At 33.8% G+C, this 17,808-nt stretch overlaps 1 protein-coding gene across 3 annotated transcripts in view; it reads right to left on the bottom strand.

The window, feature by feature from the left end:
- MON2 (MON2 homolog, regulator of endosome-to-Golgi trafficking) overlaps positions 1-17,808 on the bottom strand; it is a 103,881-nt gene that overhangs the window by 24,979 nt on the left and 61,094 nt on the right. For 2 of the 3 annotated variants that reach the window (XM_026001794.2, XM_072743131.1), the window contains 7 exons: positions 15,958-16,133; positions 13,588-13,750; positions 11,884-12,177; positions 9,211-9,409; positions 5,448-6,076; positions 860-1,003; positions 244-261 (listed from right to left, as the gene is read on the bottom strand). In XM_026001794.2, the coding sequence (XP_025857579.1) occupies positions 244-261; positions 860-1,003; positions 5,448-6,076; positions 9,211-9,409; positions 11,884-12,177; positions 13,588-13,750; positions 15,958-16,133 (1,623 nt within the window). The remainder of the gene's footprint in view (positions 1-243; positions 262-859; positions 1,004-5,447; positions 6,077-9,210; positions 9,410-11,883; positions 12,178-13,587; positions 13,751-15,957; positions 16,134-17,808) is intronic. The other variant, XM_026001796.2, reaches the window with a different exon arrangement.

Here is a 17,808-nt window from a genome sequence, read left to right as displayed (position 1 = left end):
TTAAATTATATTGTTTTCAAAGAGAAACCTTCTTTGTCTTAAAGTTCAGTCCTTGTTTTTTAGGTCAGATCATATAACATGCAAAGTTTTCAAACAGATATGTACTTCATGAAAGGATAATTTTCAGCCAGGCAAAAATTAAAACTATCAGAAAAAGCACAAAAAGCATTCTATCAAGAACCGGGAAAGATGTACTTTACTTGTTGCCAATAGGTTAGGACAATTTTAGGAAATTTAACTCACCGGTGCAAATAGTTGGATCTATTGTGATTCCATTGTGTTGCAAGACAAATAGAATGAGAAAAGTTAATACACATTAAAACTACTTTTCGGACCATGTAAAATTATAATTTAATGTTGAGTGAACAAAATCAGCCTGTGCATGCATTCAGAAATTTACTTATCCCCTAAGCCAAAACAAAGTGGAAATTTGCCAACTATGGCTATAAAATCTTTTAGGTAAAAATCCAACTGAATTTCACACCAGCAGTAGACAACTTATTTAGTACACACAGATTTCTTCATTTTGCATTACAGGTATTTTTTTTAGACAAGATTAGGCTTAGGGATTTAGAAGCCATTTTGTAAGGGTATGAGACAGTCAAGAAAGAACTTTGAAGAAAAATGTAACATGTAAGGCCAAACTTTCTAGAGAACTACTTGGGAAAAGAAAGTCATAGACAAGAAAAAAAGGAACACAAAAAAGGATTTCCAAATAGTGTTTCTTTTCAGCTTAAACTGTTAAAACATATGAAAGTTTGTGAATGAAAAATTTGTGAGATACTCAAAGTCCATCTTAAGTGGAACTTTTTATAAGCCATTAAATCTTATAGAGGAAATATATTTTAGAGCAAATTACCTGATTATATTTTGCATTTGCAATGTGCTTTGTTTCCAGCTGTCCATACTGTGGAGGCTTACAGGAAAATTCCACAAATGCCAGTAACTGGTCAAATATAGCTGGATACATTATCTGCATGTTTTCTGGCCCTACGCAAATGGCCTATAAAAGCAAAATATGAACGGTAGAATGCATAACCTGAATTCGGGTTAAGTTCTTCACTGTATATACACAATTAACTGAAGAATCTTAATTTCTATTCGATTTTATGTATTATATAATCTCTTACAAGCCCTGAAGGATATAACTATTACAAGCTATTTTAAAGTATTATTGAAGAAAGTATGGGCTAAATCTGTTAATCAGCTAAAAAAATATTTTTTAATAAAAAGTGTGATTTATTACTTAACAGACTGGAAAAAGGGCAAGCACTTAAAGAGGAGTCCCAGGCAGCTCTGAGGTTCCACGATTGGATTACTTGTTCAGTAAGACAACCATTAGACCATCAAGAGTGCCTCCCTCACTGACCAAGATGATATTGACTGATATTAACTTCTATTTAAGTGATAGTATCAGTTCATTGAAATGGCAGCTGGTTTCTGCACTATGCTTTGTCTTCTGACTTAATCATGTATATTAGATGGAAAGATGTCATGTATGAAAATTTGTTTCTAAAAGAAATGTATATGTTAATTTTTTAACAGGGCAGTGTATATTTAATGTCTAATGTATCTGAATACACAGACTTGATTTAACACAAGAATATATGTTAATTTTTTAACAGGGCAGTGTATATTTAATGTCTAATGTATCTGAATATACAGACTTGATTTAACACAAGAAAATTGGGGGCGCCTGGGTCGCTCAGTGGTTAAGTGTCTGCCTTTGGCCCAGGGCATGATCCTGGAGTCCCAGGATCAAGTCCCACATCGGGCTCCCTGCGTGGAGCCTGCTTCTCCCTCTGCCTGTATCTCTGCCTCTCTCTGTGTCTCCCATAAATAAATAAAACCTTTAAAAAAGTAAGAAAAATTTAAAAATTCAATAAAAATTAAACCTATTACTATAAACAATTTGATAAACAATAAAATGCATATCCTGATACAGATTTTAATTACTTCAGGTATGTTGACAGTACTTGAAATAGATATTGTATTTTCATTTTTTCCTAGCCATAAATGTGTTTTCTCCTGTTGTCTTTCACATACTTAGTGTTTCTTTTTCTCTGTGTAAAAAACATTTCATTATATTATCTACATAGTGTCTAAGATATATTTGTGCTTTACAAAACAAAAAGCATGGTCATTCTGCACTTGAGGTATCCTTAAAGTACTGAATCAAAATTCAAAGCATTTCAAATTTTTAAGGAATTTCTTTAAAAGATGCACATACGGGATCCCTGGGTGGCGCAGCGGTTTGGCGCCTGCCTTTGGCCCAGGGCGCGATCCTGGAGACCCGGGATCGAATCCCACATCAGGCTCCCGGTGCATGGAGCCTGCTTCTCCCTCCGCCTGTGTCTCTGCCTCTCTCTCTCTCTCTATGACTATCATAAATAAATAAAAATTTAAAAAAATAAATAAATAAATAAAAAATAATAAAAGATGCACATACTTATGGTTTTCTGCAATCCATGGCTTTTTTAACCTCTCAGATAATAGATTAATTTTATTTTCCCTGAGAGAAGATATAACCATTTAGTTATGACTGAAATTTTAGATAAAAGAATCTTGAAATGCAAAGTGCTGCTTATATTAAGTTAGATCATCTTGTAATTACAATTTCTCTGGAACTATCTTAGCACAAAACAATGACTATGATTATATACTTTGATTTTCAGTAGTCCTTTATAAAAAGAAAACATACTATAGTGTTAGAGTTGACCTAATAAGCAATCCTGGGATTTTAAGATGCATAATATAAAACTGAGTTGTTTTTTTTTTTAACCAACCCCCATCTAAGAGAAAGTTATTATTGGTTTTTCTTCAGTATTCTTAAGTTTATATATCAGGAAAAAACGAGTATGAACCTGCCAACAGATTTTAGTCCAAAAGTTAAGAACCGTCAGCAGTTCGGACATTTCCTAGTATTAGTCCAGTTTGATCAAAAAAACTGTATGTGAAAAGAAGAACAGAAAATGGACATCCAATCTCTGACATGGTTCAAGGTTTCTCTTATTAAGTCCTTTAACAATAATTCATTTAGTACCTACTTATCCTAAGACTATTTTTGCCTTCTCCAGCCTTTTACTAAAACTTTCACGAGGAACTTGATGATGAAGACAGTAATAGCTAACATCTAGTAAATGTTTAACTGTGCCAGGCAATAAATGCCTTATAAATCCCATTTAATGAGAAAGAAGTTGTAGATTTATTAGTTTCATTTCATAGATTAAGAAGCTGATATAAAGAGATTCTAAAACTTTCCCCATTAAGTAGTAGGCAGGGAGGGCTTTGTTGCAAGACTCCAAGGGCACCATTCACAGACAACATGATGGTATCCCCTGGAATACTACTCCAGCAGCTTTGATGATGAAGACAGATACAGTATCCAGCCAACTAACCTTATAAAATTTAGCAATGAATAAGACAGAGTCTCCTGACCTCAGAATTTAGGGAAAACAGATAATCAAACTCTCAGGTTCCACATATGCCAAAATATCTTGCCACCGCCCCCCCCACCTCAAAATCAATTAGCATACACAACTAAGTCAATCTGGTTGGGAACAAGGGATTTAAAAACCAAGGGAAGACTGTGACCCTGAAACCCTAAACTATATAAGGGTAAACGTGAAATCAAAAATGAGTTTTTCTGAAAGAAATTATATTGAATCAATAAAATGTTTTCTTGGATAGCTTATTAATTTAAGGATAAAGTCCCAAAGTAAGTAAATTTTGCTTGTGAAAAAATTTCCTGACACCTGTGGGAGAAAATATAGAAATAATTTTACTGATAATGAAATATGTTAATTTTTTCTAATAGGAAATATTAAAGACCATATGTTTGACTCATATTCAAGTACTATGAAATATATTCAATATTCAATATTGAAATACTAATTATAGAATATTATTCTATAATTCAATATTCAATACTAATTATATTCAATTAATATTCAAGTACTAATTATAGAAATAACAAACAATAGCTAGAGTGAAAATTAGTAACGCAAATTGATATCAACTGATATAAATAAATGAACAGCAATAAAGCTTAAGTTTCACATTGAAGGTATATATATATATATATTTTTTCAAAACCAGTAAAAGCTCAGAACAAGTTCCCAGTAGTAAGAATAAAAGATTGTATTTGTTCTGTCATTGCCAAGGCAGAGTTTTTAAAAATAAAATTATGCGTTTTCCTTGACAAGAATTTGTAAGTTTGTTGTTTCTTCTTTGTTTATAAAAACTTGAATCAAACACCTGAATCAGAGTTCTAGATTACAGATGTCCCATAAGGCCTGTGCTTTGCTTTGCTTTTCTGACAGAATAACTTTTCAGTCTCCCCCAGGGCACTCCATAAGCAACTTTTGTGTATGGTCAATCAAGGGGGAAAGAGTAGGTAACTGAAAGGCTACTTCTTTTCTCCACTGTTAATAAGAGTAGCTATTTTGATTTTAATTATTGAAAACTGATATCCCTAAATGAAGTTTTTTAAATGTCAGATTCTCTTAGATTTTTAGTTTCTACACAATTTGTTTCTCTGCACAATGCAACTAGGGTTAAAGAGATCAAGGAATTAGTGCTCAGCTGGACAGAGCCTTGAAGAGGTATTACAGTGTAGTAGAAACCACTACTTTCACTGTGAAAGTTTTCATCATTCCAGCTGGATATAACACAATCAGTTAATTAGAAAACATGATTTACAGTACACAAATCTGATTAACACATGTGTAATCAAAACCTAGTTCCATCTTCATTTTGTTAGAATGTCATAGCAACTTTGTTAGAATTGCTGGCTCCTCAGCTGGCATTTTTCTGTTTAGCATTTTGGTTGTTGTGAATTATGCTAACAATTATCTTGATAGTTTAAAGGATTCTTTGATTTTGATCTGGTCTTGCCTGCTAACTGGGATTTGCTCAATGATTTTTAGGTCTGTTTATTTTACTAACTTTTTCACAGTAACATAACACACATAGGTAAGACATATTTCCATGACGAAATTTTTGTAAGGAAAATACTTTATAAATTTATTCTTATTTTAAAAAATAGGATTCTAAAGTTTCCAGAGCTAAATTTAAGTACAATGAAAAAATATATATGATTCCATAGCTTATTAATTTTCTAACTATAGAAGTACTCTATTAGTTATTATTCAGAAAAGTATATCCTCTAGTGAAGAGTTGAATGATCAAACAAAAAATGTTGGTGAAAGGAAACAAGAGGATACAGTTTCTGACTCTCGAAACAAATCTGAACTACCTTTTCAAATACATCAGAAAACCGTAAGTTTTTTAAATAACTGGATATTTACAATCCTGAATTTATACAAAGTATGCATGTATGATAATCTTGATGATCTAGAATTTATCTCAAAAAATATATAGCAAACTAAAAAACTTCCAGCGAACCACATGCATTAATTTTTAGATGGCCACTAAAATTCTATTACCTTTTGGAGAACATCTAAAGCTGTCAGTACAGCTTCCTGTAAACTTGTTAAAACTGCTTCAGTATACGATGGAAGAATGAAAGGGGATGCATCTGAACTTATTGGGACTGACACAGCACTGTGCAGTATGACTCCCAGCTTTTGTAAGTCATCCATATTGAAACCAGTTTTTATGTGTTGATAGAGAGCTGGAAATATCTGAATTAAAGCTGTAAGGAAAGGCTGGCTGGGAATGAAAGTCAGTTTGTCGAAAGTAATGGGAGGCTTAGTGCTTTCAGATCCAATTCTATACCAGGTATTCCATGCAGCCCACCAGAGATTCAAATCTTCAAGCTCATCGGTAACTTCAGGTGGCTCAGAGCTATTATATCTTCCAAGTCTCTCTCCGATGGAATCTGTTCTTACAAATGGTCTGCTCAGGCCAGGGCCTGATATGGACCCTATGAGGACAGGCACAGGTACATTAACTGCAGGTGGTGTCTCGGGCTTTTCTGAGTCTCTGACAGGGGACACAATCTGTAAAATTTCCTGGAAGCTTTTCAGTGCAGCCAAAGATACTTCATTGTTCTTGCTGAGTGCTGCTGATTGTATATGGTCAAGAAGAACATCCCATGCTCTTGAAAAATCTCCTATATTAGGAAGAGAAAACAAAATCTATCAAAGTGATCAAGATTTCTCTCACTACTGCACACTTTAGAATGTTTGCTTTATTTTTCTACACAACTTTAAAAAATATGCTTTAGGGACACCTTGATGGTTTAGTGGTTGAGCGTCTGCCTTTGGCTCAGGGCATGAATCTGGAGTCCTGGGATGGAGTCCCACATCAGGCTCCCTGCATGGATCCTGCTTCTCCTCCCTCTTCCTATGTCTCTGCCTCTCTCTCTGTGTCTCTCAAGAATAAATAAATAAAATCTTTAATTAATTAATAAAAATAAAAAATATGCTTAGGTATTAAGGTACAATCCATGTGAATTACAATGAAACCCGAAAATCCAGTAAAACTTTTTTTTTCAAATACAGAAACAAAGGGCACCAAGAAGATAATAATGAGTACATTAATGTTTTGGGCTTAAAAACAGAACTCTACAAATGTAGGTACATATATTCATACTATTTCTTGGTCTTACACACATTTACACTATTTCCGAGTATTTCTGCCTAAGGAGAACAGAATAAAAACTTAAGAGGGTAAAAACAAAAGCTTTTTTTTTTTAATTCATGAGAGACACAGAGAGAGAAGCAGAGACATAGGCAGAGGGAGAAGCAGGTTCCTCTCAGGGAGCCAGCTGTGGGACTCAATCCCCAAACCTGGAATCACACCCTGAGCCAAATGCAGATGCTCAACTGCTGAGCCACCCAGGCGTCCCAAAAACAAAAGCTTTTTAGTAACAACTCTGATTTATCCATCTATCTTTATGAATGATTAAGATCTTAGGATGTTCTCATTCTTAAAAAATATTGAAGAAATTACAAATTGTAACCAAGTAACACGTTTTTACAGGTCTAAATGTTTAAAATAATCTACACTTTACACTTTGGTTTTCATATTTACGAAACTTACAGTTGCAAAATTTTTGTTGTTGTTGCAGAATTTTCTTAAATATTTTTTTCCCAATTATAGCGAGTCACCAGGGGAAAATGTACCCTAAGGAACAGTCTGCTTTTTTAGACTGAGTCTAAATTTGTTCCCCTCGTGTGAAATTGAGTCTGCTGATCCAACATCAGCAAAGCTTGGGCTGAATGGCAGTTGTTGGGTTTCGACTGAACAATCCAGTCTGTTGTTCTACTCCTATGACCAATTAAGCACATTTATATTGAAGTTCTTTATAACATGTAGTCTGCTTCTATGAAGCCCCGCAAAAATGATCTTATTCTTCCAGCAATCTAGCCCAATGGCTTTAATAGCATGGATTATTACCCACATATTTGGATTTATTATTATTTTTTATTTATTCATTTGAGAGAGAGAGAGGGAGAGTAAGCAAAAACACGAGCAGGGGGGAGGGTTAGAGAGAGAAGGTGAAGCAGACACCCCAGTGAGCCAGGTGCTCGACACAGGGCTCGATCCCAGGACCCCGGGATCACAACCAGAACCAGAGGTAGACACTTAACCAACTAAGCCACCCAGGTGCCCCACATACTTGCATTTAAATGACACCAAAATTAGAAGAACTGACATTTTCCAAAGCAGGATGCCATAAGTAGGTTATGAAATACATAAATAATTAAGGTTTAAAGTCACTTCCCAAAGACTATAAAAGACTAAATTTTTAAAGAGATAAGCCCATATGGCTGAGGAAGCATTCAGTTAGTAGCAAAGCTGGAAGTAATCCTGGTATGAAACAATAAGTACTACTCTGCCTTTATAGAGGACAAAAATAACACCTGGCCAGTTACATGCCTATTCCTCTTCACTCTTTTTTTAATCAAAAATTGAGGTATAATTTACATACAATTGAAAGCACAGATTTTTTTTTTTTTTAGTGAACTCTTCAAAGAGTTTTGATATATTACATTTAAAAACTACCAAAACTAAACAGAACACTTCTGTCAAAGAAAAGCTACACAAACTGCCTTATGTCTTCATTTTTAAAAACTAGATTTTTATCTATTAGGTTTTGGTCTTTAAAATAACTATCATGAGGGCAGCCCCAGTGGTGCAGCGGTTTAGCGCCACCTGCAGCCCTGGGTGTGATCCTGGAGACCCGGGATCGAGTCCCATTTCGGGCTCCCTGCATGGAGCCTGCTTCTCCCTCTGCCTGTGTCTCTGCCTCTCTCTTCGCTCTCTCTCTGAATGAATAAATAAATAAATCTTTAAAAAATAAAATAACTATCATGAAAGTATTAAAAATGATGCTTATTTTGTCAAAACTTAGCAAATGTACAGTTTAAAGCTGCTACATGTCATTTTATGTAAATTTTATGTGAAAATAAAAATTAGAATTTTAATATATATTATATATTAAGATCTAGGAGTACAAAATAGATCAGACACTATAGATTATTTTTGAAAAAAAGGAAAAAATGAACTTGAAGAACATCACACAAAAATGCTGATAGAAAGAATAAATATGCTTATGCTTTAACATAAACAGGAACAAAAAAGCCAAATATAAAATAATAAGTTATAAAAATGCAATAATATGTATGGTATGCTCATAATTACATAAAACAGTATTTCTGTTCTGTTCATTTTTCTCTACCATCACCATCACTACCATCAGAATTGAAGGTACAATCTCCACTGGGGTTTCTTAATCTTAGTACCATTGACATTTACACATTCTCTGCCTGTAAAACTCTTCACATTTTGTCTTACCTTTGCCTGATGAACTACTACTCATCTTTCAGGGAAGCTTACTTGGACCTCAGAGGCCTGGTCAAAAACAGTATTATAAGCTTACAAAGCACCATTCCTTTGTAACATTTATCACTGCAGCAGTGTTGCTTTTATGTAATTATAGTTGATTCCCTCAGGCCTATGACAAAAAGACTGCTGTGTATTTTACTCACCATTGTATCCCCTAGAGGCTAGCCCAAAAGAGATACATTATATATTTTCTCAATGAAATGAATGAAAATGTGTATGGTCATGCACATATCACACAAAAACAAAGACTGGAAGTTAAGACTGAATATTCTTGGGAAGGAGCACTATACATAAATTTTTTTAAAGATCTTCTGTAGTTTCCAAATTTCATTTAACATGAATAACTTCTATAACCGGGGTGGGGGGGTGGGGGGGGGTGGAAAGTGGATATACCTAAAGGTTGTAGTAAATATCTTCTAGTGTTGAAGATTCTTGCTACTCCCGCCAATGTTAAAACCCATGTCTCTGCCCACTGCTTCTCTGCTGTGTCCCTTGAATGATGAATCAGAATATTGCCACCTCCAGACTCAATCTTTTCTTTGTCTGCAGTGGTAGAAGACTCCCGAACTCGGTCCAGTAGATGAAAGAGAACCTGAATATTTATAAAAATGCATATAAAAATAACATAGCTTAAGTAATAGCACAGCAGTTAGAAACTGTCACAAAAATATTACACCTGACAGATTCTGTATATGAGAAAAAATTTAATATTAGAGATATTATATTAAGTTTGTCATTAAATCATGGATTATGAAAAGTTTTTAAATTGGATAGAATATTTTCTAAGACTTGTTGATCGAAGTATCAATAGAGCATCTATGGGGTAATACACAAGAAGGTAATGAAGCTAAGGAAAAAAGTTTAGGCAAAAAATGTAATTATGGAAGGTATCTGTAAGAAGTTACAACTGAAAGTTCAGGACTAAATGAGGGTGCTTGAACAAAATCAAGCAAGGGGATGCCTGGCTGGCTCAGTTGGTAGAGCATGGGACTCTTGAACAGGGTCAGAAGTTCAAGCCCTGCACTGGGCATGGAGCCTACGTTAAAAAAAAAAAAAAAAAGAAGATGAAAGGAAAAAACAAGTAGGAAGTGTTTGGGACTTGGATATGTTTGTTTACACTGAAGAGTAGACTCAGAGGGAGGAACTGAAGAAAAAAAAATTTTATATTGGAAAGACAAGCAGAAACATTCTGTGAAACAGAATCCAAGGGAAGAGAAATTTCAAGGAAAAAATAATTAACAGTGTTAAATACTACAAAAAAATGAATAGGATAAGAACTGAATTTAGGGTGAAAATCTTGGCAATTAGAAGACCACCTGTAGCCTATGAACAAATTCTGTGGTTCTCAAAATGCGTTCTCAGAATTAACAGCTTTAGCATCACACAGGAAATTCAGATATACAAATTCTCAGACCCCTGCCAGGGGGCTCAAAAAATATCAGAAACTCTGGGAGGCAAGGGGTAGTGGCTCAGCAATCTGTACTTGAACAAGTCGTCTAGGTGATTCCGTTAACTTTACGGTTTAAGAGACTCTAATGTAGAATAATCTGGAAATCATCTTAAAAGATCAAGAGAATGCAGACGAAGTGAGGAAGGAAAAAAAATCACTGAGAATTAGGCAGCAAGATTAACACTTCAATCAGAGAAAATACCAGTTTGGTTTTAAAATAATAAGGGAAGCTTAAGCATTTTGTGATCTGAAAAGGAGGAGCCAGCGGATGCAGCTGAAAGAGAACACACAGGAAGGAGAAGGGATTTTAATTATTTTTATAAGTGGATATACATTATTAATTTTTTAAGACATTTTGGAATATTTCTGTTAAATTGAAGACAAACTGTTAAATACAATTAAGATTTATGATGCAGCCTACTGTCAAACTTACTGATCTTGGAAATTCACAAAAGCAATGAAAAGATGATAAATAGATTTTTATTAAAATGGAATAGACAGGGACACCTGGGTAGCTCAGGGGTTGAGCATCTGCCTTTGGCTCAGGAAGTGATCCTGGGATCCCAGGATCGAATCCCACATCAGGCTCCCTGCATGGAGCCTGTTTTTCCTCTCTCTGCCTATGTCTCTGTGTCTCTCTCTGTCTCTTATGAATAAATAAAATTCAAATAAATAATAAAATAAAATAAAATAAAATAAAATAAAATAAAATAAAATAAAATAAAATAAAATAAAATAAAATGGAATAGATAGAACAAAAAAGGAGAGCTTTCAGCAAAGAGGGAATGCTCACTAATAAGCTGTTGGTTTTGTAAGAAATTTTTTAAGTGTTTTTTTTTTTTTTTTTAACATTTTATTTATTTATTTTGAGAAAGAGAGAAAGAGAGTGAGTGCCCACAAGAGCACACACATGCTGGGGAGGAGCAGAGGGAGAGGGAGAGAGAGAATCCCAAACAAACTCCACGCTGAGTATGGAGCCCAACACAAGCCCGATCTCACAACTGTGGGATCGTGACCTAAGCTGAAATCAAGAGTCAGATGTCCAACTGAAGTTTTTGAAAGAAGGATGAAGAGAAAAAAGGGGCACCTGGCTGGCTCAGTCAGTAGAGCCCATGACTTTTGGTCTCAGGATTGTGAGTTTGAGCCCTACATTGGGTACAGAGATTATTTACAAATAAAATATCTTTTAAGAAAAAGGGGGAAAAAAATGAAACAGTTAATGAACAAACATAGAATTTACCAATTTGATGTTACTTCTGTTCAGTGATCCTGCAAGTAAATTTCACTACTGTTGATATTCTTTCATTTATAAAATTCTCAGTTGGTAACATTTGAATCATATGTATGGTTTTACCACTTGGGTAAACAGAAAAAAAAAAGGGAAAGGCAGAGGCAAAAATAGAAACACAGATAAGAGATGAAGATAGAAAGAGAATAGGCATTCGATATGTAATTTACTCTGTGTGAGGTACAATTTTAAAGTATGGCAAAACGAACATTTTGTTTTGTCAAAAGCACAAGTGCATGGAAATTCTTTTTCAAAAATGAATAGGAACAAGATTGAAAAATTTGAAAATTTGTCTCAAAAGCTAGTTACTCAAGCTAATGGTTAATACCTTCCAAATAACAGTGTGCCATGTTGAATGCTGTAATAAAGTTCCATGTGCACCAATTGTTGAAAACAGAGTTTGTCCAGCACTCTTCCTCACTGCAGGACGAGGGTCCACACAGAGTTCACCCAATTTTGCATAAAGACACAACCACAAGCAATCAAATGGTGGAGCAGGATGGAAAGGCCGATTTAAAACCACTCCTTTCTCTTCTGCCTGCTTTTGCTGTGCTGCTTCTTCTTTATCTAATTCTTTTTCAATAGTTTCTCCTCTTTGGAAAAAATAATCTGAAATATTCCACTAAAAAGCAAAGTAGAAAAATGCCATTTCACTCACAGATTTTAAACACATAAGTAAATGCGCAACACATGGTTGCTTTACCTTTCAGAATAAAACTTTTAAAAGCCACTTCAGAAACTCCTTTTCTAATAGAAAAGATTTGAAAACATCTGTCATTTGTCTCCACCTGATTTCAGGAAAATTTGAGGAAATAATCTCGTGCTTAACATTAATATTTTTAAATGTTTCTTTATGAAACATTTCAAAGACACATAGAAAAACGGGAAATGTATCAGTATATTGATATACACATAAACAATTGTTAATATTCTCTCATATTTACTTCATGACTATTTTTATAATTTCCACTAGATAAAGCCTTTAAAAAAAATAACCATGATACCATTAAGACACCAAAAAAATTAACAATTCCTTAATATTGTTTAATGATATTAGGCAATTTCATATAATAACTACTATATCCAAACATATCTTATGACTTCTCAACCACAATATGTGGTGTATGAATTAATAAGAATTATACCAATGATAAAAATGTAGAGAATCTTATGAACATAAATATAAAGAAAGTGACACCTCGCAGTAATTTAATCAACACTGAATTAACTACTCTTTGGGAACAATTCTATACATGTGCTTATTTTCCTTCCTATAATTACATTTTTAATAGTAACTTATCTGGCTTGTAAGGACTATTTAAGTTTGACTTTAAAACCTCCTGGCTTATAATAAACATTTAAAAGAGTCTAAATAATTGTCTTTAAATACATTTATATTGGGCACAGCTTTCTATTTGTTTACTTACATAATATCAATAATATCCTATCTTAGATTTCCTTCTACCTTCAAGATGAATAAAACAAGGCTCAATAAAAAAACAATCAACAAAAGGCAAACAATTAAAATACTGTTCCACGGGTCAAAGTTCTTCCATTAACGTTTGCCTTCCAATAGCTAATAAAGCAGTGCTGACAAACTACAGGAATGTGTATACAGCAAAGCCCTGTGTATATAGGAAAGCCTTTTACTGGAGCTTTATTTATACTAAATAAGCAATACATGAAAATGTTGTTACTAAAACAATACTAAAAAAATTACTTAATCTTTACACTAAAGTCAACTGAATACTTCCCTTATATATACTATTACTTGTTTACAAATCCTCTCATGACAAATCTTTTAGAGTGAAATTTCAGCTCAATATATCAAAATTATTCCAAGTATTCTGCTATTAATGAATTAATTCTTAACTTATGTCACTTAATCCTCCATGCAAAATATAAGTTTAGTACTTAAAAGTCATTTAAACAACCCTTCTAAAGCCATAAGCCTAGTCTCTTAGCATTCACTCTCAGCAGCATAACAGTGATTTCTAAATTATATGATCACAAGAAAAGCAATAATACTTACCAATAAACCTATTGAAGTTAAGCTAATATTAAGTTCTTGGTTATGAAGTCCAAAGCTACCTGCAACATCTACAACAATCTGCAGGCATGTACAAGGCATTGTTGGTAGAAAATCTGTCACGACCAACTGAAGACACTGGAACGCAGTTCGTATCAAGGATTCTCTGGGAAAAAAAATGAAAAAAAATTATACTCATGCATTTAAAAGAAATGTAAGTAAAAATAACATCCTACAATAATTTGAAGCAAATTAAATTCTATTTTAAAAGTTGAACAAGAAAATCTCCCCTAATATAGATGATATAGTATTTCAACATTTACATAAATGAAAAGGAGAAACACAAACTTGAACAAAATTAACAAATAAAAATAAAGAACTTTGAATCAACTAGCCAAATAAAACTTCAACATTAATGAGTAAAGGAAATTGGCTACGGCTACTTTCACCACTGTATCCCCAATATCTAGCATGGTGCCTAGCACATGCAAATACACCCAATTTACTCACTGAATGAAAATGAGTTCCTCATTCTTTTATATCTATATCTTACTTAAAATTCTACATCTATTCTGTAAAAGAAAAGAGTACATTTTGAATTTCAAATAAAGAGAATAAGAAGAAATTGATTTGAGAGAGAAATTCTAGTGGTGAAAAATAATAATAAAAATGAATTGGGGAACCCTGGGTGGTTCAGCGGTTTGGCGCCTGCCTTTGGCCCAGGGCGCAATCCTGGAGTATCAAGATCGAGTCCCACGTCAGGCTCCCAGCATGGAGCCTGCTTCTCCCTCTGCCTGTGTCTCTGCTTCTCTATGTCTATCATGAATAAACAAATCTTTAAAAAAAAAAAAGAATTATAATAACTAATGCTTATTTTTTTCTTAAATATTTTATTTAGTTACTTGAGAGAGAGAAAGAGAGAGCATGCAAATGAGGGGAGGGAGAAGGACAAGCAGACTCCATGCTGGTATGAGGCTCAATCTCACGACCCTGAGACAAAAACTCAGGAGGAAATCAAGAGTCAGATTCCCAACCAATCAAGCCACTCAGGTGCCCCAATAACTAACACTTATTGAGGGTTTGCTATGTCATGCACTTCCTAAGTGTTTTATGTGTACTAATTAATTTCATCCTACCATGATGCCCTAGTTTATAACTACCCTGTAGACTGGGAGAAGAAACTTAGCTTGATTTAAGCTGTGACTGATCTCTTTCCACTTTCATCATCTCAGTATTTTGTAGTTTTTTAGAAAATTTATTATTACAAATAAGAAAAATTAATTTTTCATAATAGTCCCAAGCATCTCAATCATATAAAACTCGACTAGTCATCACACAAGATAGTATGAGTTCTGCTATAGAATGAGACAAATATATGGAAACATTTGATAGACCTCTCCACTGCAATGCTCTACCTTAAACTATGTAAGTCCATTTTGCTTTCTTCAGTATTTACTACTTAGTTAATAATACCACCATTCATTAAACTGCCTAAGTTAGAAATCTGGAAGGCATTCCTTATTCTATTTCTTATATCATCCTTCACCCCTATAATCAATCTGCTAAGTAGCTCAAGTCCATCACTCTTCTCTATTTCTAGAGAACACTGCAGGTTCTTTCATTTCCCATCCACCCCTCCATGGTGCTGTCACAATCATATCAGATCACACTGTTACTCTGCTTACAACTCCTAAAATGTCTTTCAAATGTACTGAAGATAAATCCAAATAGTTGATAAAAGCATATAAGGTCCTTCATAATTTTGGCTCTGCCCCCCTCCAGGAATACAGGCCTCCCTTCCACTGGAATTCTATTCTTCTGAGCCATAACAGACTATTCTCATTAGGATTCTACTTACAGAGCTTGTTCCTTTTCCCTAAGACTCTACTTTTAGAGCAAGAACTATTTATCTTTGTAATCACAGTAACTAGCAAGCATAGCAATTAGACTATATTAGGCACAGAATAAATGAGCAATAAATTTTTTGAAGTCCCTTAAAAGCAATTTCTTAGATTTCCCAAAATATGCAGAGAAGTCAAGCCCTAAGTGTTAATTCATGTCTTTACCAATATTTAATAATACAAAACCCAATCTTTGGATGTGTTATAAAATTTGTTAGCTTGGTGCATTTATCTTATGAAACTTGTATTCTTGTATAAACGTCAAATGTCAAGTAAACAGCAATTTTTCCAACCTTCCAAAACAAAGGTGAGCCCTGATTAATTCACTACAGTCACTGGAGGTAGGATTAAGAAAAATGATTTTAGATCTTAGACAGGAAAGGCACATAAAAAACGACCACTTCTGCAAAATTTTAGGATGAATTTCCTCTTAATCACTATTAGTTTTTGGATGTTAGTTTCAAGCACTTACCCTTGATCATTTCTGATTGCTCCCATGACTCCAAGCACTAATGGCCATCCAGGCCCAAGACTGTCTCCCTGACTCTGAAGAATCTGCAACACACATTCTAATTGCTTGAGTCGGATATCTGGATGGTTAATACTGGACATCTCCTTTAATGGGTTCAATAAAAGCAACTGCAGCCTCTGAAAACAGGAGAAGAAACTAATTAGGAAGAGTGGCTCAAAGACTATAATAGTAATTAGAATCTTTTTCTACTAAAACAAACACTGAATATGATTCTCTAACCATAATCACTAGAAGTTTCTTTTGTCATGTCTTTTTCTTAAATAAGAGAAAATAAAAAACAATCTTAGACTATGAGTCATAAGGACTATGACTTATGTCCTTAGACAATGTTAGACTTCAGATTAAATGGAGAGTGACTCTGCATTAAAAGACACTAAAGACCCCAAACAAAAAGTAGTTAATGAATTAAGAATTTTTTTTAAAAAACACTAATTAAAGACCCATATACAAACGAATCTCACTAAAGAAAATATTTCTACTTATATCTAGCTATATTTGGAGAGAGGAAAACAATCCCCAATTTCTTTTTTTAAACTTCTTTTTTTTTAAAGATTTTATTTATTTATTCATGAGAGACACAGAGAGAGAAAGAAAGGGGCAGAGACACAGGCAGAGGGAGAAGCAGGCTCCATGCAAGAAGCCCAACGTGGGACTGGATCCCGGGTCTCCAGGATCACACCCTGGGCTGGAGGCAGCACTTAAACCGCTGAGCCACCCAGGCTGCCCAACAATCCCCAATTTCTAAAATTACCTTTCATTTACTCTGTTAATAACAGCATATCACATGTATTTAAATTTAAAATTCTTAATATTCCTAAGAATTAAGTATGGTAGATATTAACAAAGATGGCATAAAACTACTGGACCCATTGTAGTTTAAAAAAAAAAAAAAAGGCACTCTGTTCGGGCCCTTTTAGTACATGAAAACACTTGCTTCATTTTTAACTTTTTTTCTCTTCAAGGACTCATTTATTTGGTTCACTGTCTGAAAAAACATTTAAGCTCTATGTGTCAGGTATTAAGCTGAATATTAATGATATAGATCAGGGTTTTCTTTTCAAAAAACTTAAACTGTAATAGGAAAAAAGTATGAAATCACTAAAATGTAAGTTCTATAAGAACACAGATCTTTTTTTGTCTTATTTATCTTCTATGTCAACAGCTAAAACATTGTTGGTACCCTGTATGTACTCAATAATTTATTGAGTAAATTTGTAGAATTACAATCAGTAAATAATGAAGGCAATAGAAATGCCTATTAATTGCCTCATTCTTACTAAACTTCAAACAATAGAACTTTAGTGGATTTTTAAGAAATTGTATAAGATATATGTGAATGACTACAGGAGTCAGGACAAAGGACTCAAACTCTAGAAGTATAAAATAACTTTTAAAAGTTTTAAAAATAAAGATCTATTTTACTGTACTTGTCTCTTTGACCACTTGTTTTCTCTCCAAGTAAGGATACTTAGAGAAAAAATTAGAGACAGTTAAGGACCAAAGCAGGGAGGCTAATAAAGTAGGGCCTCAAATTAAACCTTTAGCAATGCTTAAACAGGGAAATTTCCACACGGGGAGACCAGTTCTAGGTAATTTAGTAGCTTTAATTCCATGTTATTCACAAGAAAGTTGCCATAATTTTTTTAATAAAGATAGATAATCCTAAAAATCCAGACATATCAACCTTCTGTAAGATATCCATGGCCTACATATAAAATAAATATTAAGCAACAAAACCCATTCTCAGAATATCATCCATTTGATAAATTAAGAAAATATTACATACATATA

Source organism: Vulpes vulpes, chromosome 16 (genome assembly GCF_048418805.1).
Source record: "Vulpes vulpes isolate BD-2025 chromosome 16, VulVul3, whole genome shotgun sequence".
NCBI lineage: Eukaryota > Metazoa > Chordata > Mammalia > Carnivora > Canidae > Vulpes > Vulpes vulpes.
This window is presented reverse-complemented; position numbering and strand designations above follow the sequence as displayed.